Genomic DNA, 9,469 nt, shown 5'->3' on the forward strand with positions numbered 1-9,469 from the left:
CATAAATCCCGTATAAGTATAAACCCCGTATAAGATAAGTCCCGTATAAAATGCAACCAAATAAGGCGGAAGTAAAATAATTAGAAGGCGTGACTGTGGTGTTGATTGGTTCTCTAGAAGGAAGCCGTTCTCAACGTCTACAGTGTAGCGTCAGCTTCTCTGGTAGGAGCTCATATTTCTATCGTCGCTGGTCGTGCTAGCGTCCGTACAGAAGTCTCTCTTGTTGCTCTTTCGCTTGCCAGGTGGTCAGCGGTGTCATTGGCGTCAGCATTTGCTGTCTTACAGAGTTAGGCGATATCAGCAAACAATCTTTTGTGTCGCCTCTTTTGCAGTCGGCTGTTGTGTTAGGAAAACTGCGACTAGTCGAATAATCACAAGATCGCTATGAGTGACGTGGAAGAAGTCGAACTTTCAACTGACGAAGTAAGTGTGAACCAGGTGTGCACGTTTTCTCGCCACATGTTTGCGAAGTGTACAATGTGGCTATGGCAGGTGGTGGCCTTTCTCGCCGCTTTGACATTCCAGATGTGAATTACGGTACATGTTACGTGCTATTTTGGTTTAGGTAGTCATTTGGTACTTGCTGCGCTGCACGTTGCAAATTGGTTGGATACGTGGCTGTTTTTATAACTTGGAAACTTCCCAGCTTGTGGATGTTCCTGCAGCTGCTGGGACGCTCCGTTGACATGTTCCAGCAGTGGCTTACTAAGTGACCATACTGTGTAGTAATTGGCTGTGGTTGTCTGAGAATTTAGTGAATATTTGACTAGCTGTAGGTAAGGGTGGCCAATAGCTAAGTTGGTAGTTTCCTTATTCCCACGCGAAATTGGTAAGTATATCAAGTTTTATTGATAGTTGAACGTTGCAGGAGATTGAAGTGGAAGAAGAGATTGAAATTGAAGAAGAGATTGAAGTGGAAGTGGATGTAGATGATGATGAAGATGATGATGGACTAGAAGAGGAGGAGAGCATGTCTGCTAGACATGCAGTTACTGAACCATCAGAACCAATGCCCTCTTCGTCGTCTCATGATCGATACAGATCTACAAGGACTTACCAAGAGGAAGATGAGGAGGATGAAAACGACCTTGATGTATGGAATGTTTGCTCTGTTGAGGAGCTAGTTGTTCTTTAGTATCAATTCTTATTAGGAGGAGGCAGCTACGAGTAAACATGATGAATTGCATAAGAGAAACACTGAACTAGAGAGAAAGCTTGAAGTAAGTGTTTTGGTGTGTCTAGTTAAAAGTTAAAAAAGTTAGTAAGTGTTACTATAGATTATAGGGGTTAGTAATGCTCAGTATGTAGTGTGCTTAGCTAACAGCTAGTAGCATGGTCAACAGTCCTAAGGTGCTCTGAGAAGAAAGTTAGATGAGAGGCTACCTTCTGTTGATTGTCTTAGTGGTCTTGAAGTGTGGGTTGCAGGGTTAGCGGTGTGGGTCACCTATAATGAGAAACCTGTATAACTTGTCTGGTTGTAATTGCATTGAATAGTGTCATGATGGTATATCAACCACGGGGGGGGGGGGATATAAAGTATGACTTCCCTTTATGATAAAATGTTTTTTTGTTGTTGGCACAGAGATTGCAACACTCTTTGACAGAGGAAGAAGGTGCTAAGGATGATTTGGAAACTGACAGACGGAGGTTGGAGTTGGAAAATGAAGACCATAGGGAACAACTAAGGGGGCACAAGGCACTAATATTTGCAATTCAATTGTGTGGGGAGGAATAAGCAATATATGTTGTGTAGAGTCGAGAACGAGATTTACAAGATGAATTGGAGAGAGAGAAAAAGTCAAGAATGACAGTCAGCATTACTTCTCTTCTGTTGGTTTTCTTGTTACTTTTTTATATTCTTACTCAGCTTGAACGTCGGACACAAGATTTAATAATGCAAGTTGAAGACCTTGAAGAGAGATTGAATTCTGATGATGCTCCTGCTGGTTCTGGCATGCTGCAGGTATGGCTCAGTTCATGTTTTAGAGCTTGGCGGTCACAAGTTGATGGATGCCATTAGAACTGCAAATGGAAACCAATTGAGTGTGTGTCTTAGACAGAAGCCACGCTGAGAATACTGTCTATCTAATACTGGGTGGAGCCAATTTGAGAATGCTATTCATAATAATCTCTAGAATCCTGTAGAAACAGGTGCAGTTGAGCACTTGCTTGTCCTTGGCATAGTGGTAGTATCTGTCCGAATTCCTAGTGCATTTGTAACTTCACTGGATTACAAAGCTGCTGATGGATACTCCAGTGTCTTCTCCTTCTATTATACCATTCACACCACCACCTCCGGTATGTTTCTTTACAGGTCCTAAATCAAAGGTCTTGCATGCCCTGTTGGTCTGTGTGACACGCAGCAGCTAGCTAGTAGTTTGGAGTAAGTGTGGCAAACGTTTTAGAAATTTTACTAGTTTTAGTGTCCTTTGGAGAATTGGAGAAGACAGGCAGGGCATGGTGGTATTTACTTGAGTGTTGTTGTTGTTGTTTAGGCTGAGAAGAAGAAGGTAGAAGCAAAGATGAACCAACTTAGACAGCAGATGCACTCACAAGAGGAGGAGCATGAGCAGGCCATAACTGCCCAGAAGAAAAAGCAACAGATGGCAATGCAGGAGCTGGAAGATCGGCTAAGTCAGCTGCAGAAAGCCAAGACAAGGTAATTTATGGCAAAACAACAGCATGGTGGTAACTGTGGTTAATTAATATCCTATTGTGGATACTAATTTGTGCAGAATAGAAAAAGAGAGACAAGCATTACTAAATGAGAATGAAGATCTTCATGAGACTGTGGAGCAGTTGACCAAAGCTAAAGTATGGGATCTGTTGACTGTTGTAATTAATTCTGATGAGGTGACAAGTACTTTCTGCATTTCTAGGCTGCTTCAGACAAGCAACTCCATCAATTGGAGGCTCATCTTGCTGATTCTCATTCTAAAGTATAGGTGGCATTGTATGATCATTTGAGCATCTTTTTTTGAATGTCTACTTGTCTTTAGCACGAAGATAAGGAGAAGAAGTTAACCTACACAGAAAGTGAAAAGGGCAAGCTGACTAGTGACTTGCAAGATGCCAAGGCTTTAGTGGAGGAAACTGATGCCAAGCTGAAAGCTCTGACAAAGTCACATAAAAGTCTTCAGTTGGCTCATGACGAGTTGAAGACATCATTGGCTACTGAGCAGGCTGTAATTTGAACTTTGAGCATATTTGCTGTCCATCGCATAATACTTTGTTGTCTTTGCAGGCTAGAGGTGATTTGAGTGGAAAGCTAAAAGCAGCCCAACAAGAAGTTGCAGCACTAAAGGAACAACTAGATGAAGAAGAGACTGGAAAGACAGAACTGCAGCGAAACTATGCAAAGGCTTCTACAGAAGCATCACAGTATAAAAGTAAACTGGAGGGTGAAGCAAAAGAAACTATTCAAGAATTGGAAGAATCAAGGTTCATTTGAGAAGCTGCTGGAAAGTAATGAAAACGTTGATGAGGTGTGTATTAATTTGTAGGAAGAAGTTGCAATTCAGAATTTCTGAAATGGAAGAGGAAGTAAAGGGAATGCAAACAAAAGCAATGAACTCTGAGAAATCTAAGAATCGTCTGGCAGCGGAAGTAGAAGATCTTGCACAGGAACTTGAAGCTGTAAGTTTAGAACTTTGTTAATTACATAATTTTCTATAATACGGTGTACCTGTTTTACAGGCTCAAGTTGCAAGTGCTGCTCTAGATAAGAAGGCAAGAAAAGTTGAGCAAGTAGCAGCTGAATGGAAAGTGAAGGCAGAAAGCACAACCTCAGAACTGGAGGACACAAGCAGGGAATTGAAGAGTCTCCAGGCTGAACACAACAAAGTTAAATTGCAGTTGGCTGAAGCCACGACTGATCTAGAGTCTGTACGTCGGGAATTAAAGCAGAAGCTGAATGAAATTCAAGACTTGAATGAGAGTGTTGCTGATTTGTCAAAACAACTTGCGGACACAGAAAAGGCCAGAAAGAAGATAGACATGGAAAAGAATGAATTAGCAGCACAGTTAGAGGTATTGCTTGCTATTTGTTTTACATTGTGACTATTTGTAAGGAAGTCGTTCAGGATGCGGAAGCTACTCTTGAGGGAGAAGAAGCCAAAGTGCTGCAAGCTCAAGTTGAAAATCAACAGCTGCAGCAGCAGATGGCAAAGAAACTCGGAGAGAGAGATGAAGAAATAGAGGAGTTAAAGTAAGTCAAGTAAATAGAGTGAAGCTTCTAATTACAACCACCTGTTATAGAGTTCTCTGAGTAGTTGTTGTGACAGACAGACAACAGACTTGTCTATTGTTGCTGCTATGGTTTTGATTTGTGTGTGGATTGTTGGGTGATATGATAGCATTACTATCATTATATTTTTGCTTGGCTGACAGGAAAACACATGGACGAGCTCTAGATGCAGCACAAGAGAAGGCTGAACTGGAAGCAAAGTCCAAGCAAGAGCAGGTGAGTGCGGCTCTTTGGGTAGTGGATAGGCTCGAGTGTCCAACAGGTCTTTCTCCTCCTGTGGGAGGGGGGGGAAACGACCGGCTGGACACTCAGCCTATGTAGTGGATGGCTAGAAAGTTAGTTTGTTTTATTTTAGTCTAGGCAAAGGAAAAAGGCGGAAGCTGAGTTGGCAGAGCTTGAAACAAGATTAGCTGAAGAGCAGAAGGTAGCCAACTTGTGAGCGATGAATGACATGCATAGTCTCGTCACTGTTGTCTTTTAAAAGAATGCAGAAGATCTTGGGAAACAAGTGAAGAAGCTTCAAGGTGTTAACAAGGCAAGCTGCATCACTGCTGAGTAGTTTAGCAAAGCCAACACACCCCTATTATTGGAATTAAGAGGGGAGGGAGTGTTGGTAGAGCAATGTTGGGTTAAGTCCTTTGACTGTGTAACTGTCAACATCCTCTCCGATATGTAGGATCTACAGCAGCTGTATGATGACGAGACACACGCTCTAGAAGATGAAAGAGCTACCGTTGCCCGACAAGATAAGCGAATTCATGAATTAGCAGCTGAGCTAGATGAATTGAAGTCAACGTTTGAATCGGTATAATGCAGTGACTTTATGGTGTATATATGTAAATGGTGCAAGAATTTTTCATTTAGGTCGAGAGGACTCGGCGTCAGTTAGAAAGTGATCACGGGGAAGCTCAAGAACGTGCATCTGAACTAGCCCAAACACACGGCCAGGTGTCAGCAGCAAAGAGGAAAGTTGAGCAGGAATTAGTGACATTGCGTGTAAGAAGGATTAGGTATTGCCATATTCACGTTATCATCTGCATGGTTACTGGTTGTTGTTGCAGGATGAATTGGAAGAAGCTCATGCTGATGCCAAAAGCAATGAGGAAAAATATCGTAAAGAGCATGAACTTGTAATTCTTGCAATCTGTAGATTGTTGCATAGATTGCATTCCAGTTGGTGTGTGCTTGCAGGCTACACGTTTGGAGGCTGATCTAGACAAGGAACGCAAAGCTGGGAAGGCTTTAGAGAAAACTCGACAAGCACTTGACCGACAGCTGAAGGATATGCAAGCAAGAGTTGAAGAAATAGAGGAGTCAGTGAGTAGGGAATCAAAGAAAGTTGCAGCAAAACTGGAGGCCGAGGTAGACAGGATGCGATAGGAAGAGAGCATCAACTGTTTGATCAATTGTTTGTAGATCAGTGATTTGAAACGTGAGCTTGACAATTCTGAGAAAGCTAGAAATGATGTTAGCAAGAACACCAAAAAGTGGAGTAACAGCATATGTAACATGGATGCTTTGTACTCATGTCTGTTTTTTCAGAGTGGAAAGGCGCATGAAAGAAGTGAATTTCAATTTAGATGAAGAGCGTCGAAATAGTCAAACTCTTCAAGAACAGCTGGACAAGACCAATGCTCGCAACAAGTCAATGAAACGAAACATGGATGAACTGGCAAGAAAACTTTACAGTTGTTGTTTCACTACTGACATGTGATGTTGCAGGAAGAGCAACTAGAGTCGATGAAGGCCAAGAATCGTACCATAAGCCACGACTTGGAAGAGGCTCTAGAAAAGCTAGAGAGTGCCGAGTCCCAGCTAGTCCGACGAGCGGCTTCTACGAAACGTCAAGGTGGAGCACGTTCTCGTCGTGTTAGTGTAAGTTGACTTCATTGATATCTTTTGTTCTGAGAAAATGTGCTTAATATTTGGTTCGTAAAGGAACCTGTTGAGGAAATTACTACCTAAACCAGATTTGCTCAACTAAACAGCAACTTGTGAGTACTAAAAACTAACTTGCGAACATAAATAACTGAAAATGGCGTACTTCACTAAACAGACTAAAATACTAAATTTTAAATCTGCTCCTGCCTGCTAAGGAACCAAATTGTGAATGTGTTGTGTTGGTTATTGGCAGGATGAAGATGATGATGTAAGCTACTTGTCATCTTACTCTTCAAGATATTCGTAGTTGTGTTGGAGACTGTGTCGTTGTGGTTCTGGCTTTTAGTTGTGAATCTAAACTACTCTTGATTGAGACTCGTTTGTTTTGAAGTAGGAATCTATATGAATCTAGCGGTAGTATGCATGATCAATTTCAGCATCAGGTTTAGCATTTCAAGAAAGTGAGTAATAGTGAACACTGTTGTGACATCATATGTGATAGCTCTGCTGTGCAGCCATTGACGATTGACAAAGGGGAGAGGCTATCTCACATGTTAGTACAGCTTACCACTGCATACTGCATTCTGTGCAAAGTGGTGCTGTAGACAGCATGGTCCAGTAATGTATTGTGTAACTAACCACTATGCACAGCAACTGCTATAGATTAACTTAATGCGTGTAGGTGCCCAGATCTTCAGTCTGTAATCTGGAAACTAGAAGGAACACTGGTTACATAAGAAGAGGGTGTAAATTATGATAGTAGCACTAGCTGTCCAATATGGACAATGCAGTTTCCAACTCTTGACATCATGAAGGTTGCACTGTGATAGTGAACTTGCCTGTGCATGAGAAAGATGACTAAATTTTTTTAGGAATATGCTGTAAGAATTAACATCACACTTACATGCAGGCATTGAAGTGATTTCGTATCCTACAGAACAGTTGACACCTATTGCAGCAAGAGCTCCCTTTAACATTCCACCAGGAAATGCCAGGTACTGGAACAGCAAAGCTTGATATATACTGTGTACAGAATTTGAGAGAAGTGTCATACAAACCATTTGTGACTCTTCTGTGTGTTGCACACTTGAGGAGACGCGGCCAAGGAAGTGAAATGTGTTGTCTTGCAGCACAAACACACCCTCAACAGGAGAGAATACAGTAATTGTACAATCACTCAAGATTCTTTAGTAAAAACTGCAGTTTGTTCATGTCTAGGATATCAGTCAGTCAAAACAGTGCATTTGGTAGTCAATTGAATACATTGCAGAATCTAATGTACTGAACTTGGGGGTACTGGTTCCATTACAAAGAGTGTGTTCACACTGGGCCTAATCATAATTAGTATAACGTCATTCTAACGCCGTAACTTATTTGTAAAGAGTAGTACAATCACACTAATTACCCACGTGACTTACTAGTCATAGTTAGCGATGTGAATGCACTTGCGTAAGTTGGCCTAGCTAGCCATAGTAAGCCTAACTATAGAGCGTGTTCACCGACATTACACCAACATCAGTGCAAGTGCGTTCACACCGCTATGACTAGTAAGTCACGTGGGCACGTGAGTGTAATTAGCCTCGACAGTTTTCATATCCGGTAAGGATTCACGTGGATTGTCTTGGCGAATGGCCTTAGAATGTTACGAATGTTACACTAATCATGTGTGAACGAATGCCGCCAAACTAGTGCAAATGTTGGTGTGAACTGGTCAGGTTCCCTTCAGATGTAGGGCAACCTGGTGTCAATGCAGTCCATAAAATTTCATTATCACTGAAGTAATCCACACCAAAAAGTACCACACTCTAGAGCAGCTCACATGTTTGCCCAACAAATTCATCTGATTGGAGCTCATGGGGCTCGTGTGAGCTTGAAAAGTCAGCACAACTTACTATGGCTATAAAAGTAAACAGCAGTTCTACTAAATAAACTGCATGGTTTTAGGAGAAAGATGCAAAAGGAAATGTGGTCAGGTGCAGGATGCTGCAAAAGGAAATGTGGTCAGGTGCAGGATGCAGCAATGCCACAACATCTAGACACATGTACATTACCATAGTCAGCAAATGGTGAACTCAAAATGTAAGAACATTGGCCACACATGACCAACTTAGTTGAAACCCTAACGCTAATCTAATTTAATTGAGGAGAGCACACTGTGAGGTCCTGACTCCTGATGAAAACAAGAGTATCAGTATCAGTTCATCATCCAAACAGCACAAAGGTGATTCTTGGTAAAGGCATGCATGTGCCACCCTATAACACAACTCATAAGGGCATACCACTGTGTAATAAAAATATTTTTTTTGTCTGGAAAATGTAGTACACCCATCTGTGTTCATATTTGCATTCTCTGTGCTCTCACATGTATGAGCATACATAAACTGACAGCCTCAATCCTTGAAACCATGGATGTGCAACATGTAAACCTGACAGGCTGTTTCATGCATTAAACTAAGACACCCCATCAGTCAAGTAGTGAAAAGCACATACTCTACAACTAAATTCTTAGAATGGCTACATGTATAATATAAAATTATAAATTTTTAGTATCAGAATCAGGGCTGTCTACAGTAAATGTCAATAAAAGAGAGTGCATCTGAAAAGAGTACATCTGATTAACAGCCTTGAGGTGGGTAAACGGTGAAAATGCATGTTGAAATCATTAATCACAAATACGTCTAATTCAATGCCTATATCCGAACAAACACCCCCTAAGATGGACATCCTACTAGTGCAACTTGACAAAGCCATGTAAGTGGACTACATGAAGTTCAGGCACTGTCGTGGCTTAATCAATTGGACACAGTGTACTAATGTATTATGTAGGTTGGAGTTTTCCCTGAAACAAATAAGCGCTCAGACTCTTTTCGGACATTTACCACGTGTACATGTCCACGACAGATACAGTAAAACAATGAGTCTGCATTTGAAGCATACCCACACACAGTGATTCTATTTCATGCAATGCCCGTCTACATTATCAGTATAATTTAATAAATAAATAAATAAATAAATAAATAAATTAATTAATCTTTTTATATTACAATATTTCTAAGAATCTTAATTAAGCGGCATGACTTCTTACTTGATGGTTAGTACGTAGGTTGTCCACCTGTTTGTTGTAAATTGACATCCAGAACTCCTTGCACACAAACTTCATAACATCCAAGTCGTCCCTGAACGGAGCTCGATCCTTCGTGCATCTTTAACAAAACGAATACAGTTTATAGCAATTTAGTACACTAACTCGAGTGTCACTTTTCAATCCAGCCCTGACCAACGCGATATCCTAGCTCTTCAAGCTTCAGTTTCATTTCAGTCTGGAAAAGGAGGCCTCACTTG

At 41.2% G+C, this 9,469-nt stretch overlaps 2 protein-coding genes across 3 annotated transcripts in view; one reads left to right on the forward strand and one right to left on the reverse strand.

Annotated features, from left to right (window-relative positions):
• Positions 1 to 125: 125 nt before the first annotated feature.
• LOC134180102 (myosin heavy chain-like) lies at positions 126 to 6,619 on the forward strand. Of its 2 annotated transcripts, XM_062647188.1 has the most exons (27): positions 126 to 286; positions 349 to 423; positions 869 to 1,093; positions 1,152 to 1,220; positions 1,583 to 1,696; positions 1,754 to 1,810; positions 1,868 to 1,963; positions 2,496 to 2,659; positions 2,736 to 2,814; positions 2,880 to 2,939; positions 3,000 to 3,185; positions 3,245 to 3,441; positions 3,504 to 3,636; positions 3,697 to 4,029; positions 4,083 to 4,207; positions 4,390 to 4,462; positions 4,602 to 4,670; positions 4,731 to 4,781; positions 4,923 to 5,051; positions 5,111 to 5,242; positions 5,308 to 5,376; positions 5,438 to 5,608; positions 5,663 to 5,733; positions 5,789 to 5,918; positions 5,969 to 6,121; positions 6,185 to 6,240; positions 6,381 to 6,619. In XM_062647188.1, exons 2-26 carry the CDS (start codon positions 385 to 387, stop codon positions 6,209 to 6,211), a joined length of 2,952 nt encoding a protein of 983 aa, XP_062503172.1. In that variant the 5' UTR covers positions 126 to 286; positions 349 to 384; the 3' UTR covers positions 6,212 to 6,240; positions 6,381 to 6,619. The 2 variants fall into 2 exon arrangements, with proteins under 2 accessions (XP_062503172.1, XP_062503171.1); XM_062647187.1 differs by lacking the exon at positions 6,185 to 6,240.
• A 113-nt stretch (positions 6,620 to 6,732) lies between these two features.
• The window catches only part of LOC134180192 (trafficking protein particle complex subunit 6b-like), a 2,882-nt gene continuing 145 nt past the window's right edge, over positions 6,733 to 9,469 (reverse strand). The window contains exons 2-6 of the mRNA XM_062647290.1: positions 9,386 to 9,447; positions 9,213 to 9,330; positions 7,186 to 7,269; positions 7,032 to 7,125; positions 6,733 to 6,966 (exon numbers count right to left, since the gene is read on the reverse strand). Coding sequence (XP_062503274.1) covers positions 6,935 to 6,966; positions 7,032 to 7,125; positions 7,186 to 7,269; positions 9,213 to 9,330; positions 9,386 to 9,447 — 390 coding nt within the window. The 3' untranslated portion in view covers positions 6,733 to 6,934. The remainder of the gene's footprint in view (positions 6,967 to 7,031; positions 7,126 to 7,185; positions 7,270 to 9,212; positions 9,331 to 9,385; positions 9,448 to 9,469) is intronic.

The sequence above is a fragment of the Corticium candelabrum genome, chromosome 5, assembly GCF_963422355.1.
Source record: "Corticium candelabrum chromosome 5, ooCorCand1.1, whole genome shotgun sequence".
Taxonomy (NCBI): Eukaryota; Metazoa; Porifera; class Homoscleromorpha; order Homosclerophorida; family Plakinidae; genus Corticium; species Corticium candelabrum.

Coding starts and splice junctions, on each gene's coding strand:
- LOC134180102 (XM_062647187.1), top strand. CDS start 385: ATGAGTGACGTGGAAGAAGTCGAACTTTCAACTGACGAA. Junction 1,221..1,582: donor AACTAGAGAGAAAGCTTGAA/GTAAGTGTTTTG, acceptor TTGTTGGCACAG/AGATTGCAACACTCTTTGAC. Junction 1,811..1,867: donor AGAAAAAGTCAAGAATGACA/GTCAGCATTACT, acceptor ATTCTTACTCAG/CTTGAACGTCGGACACAAGA.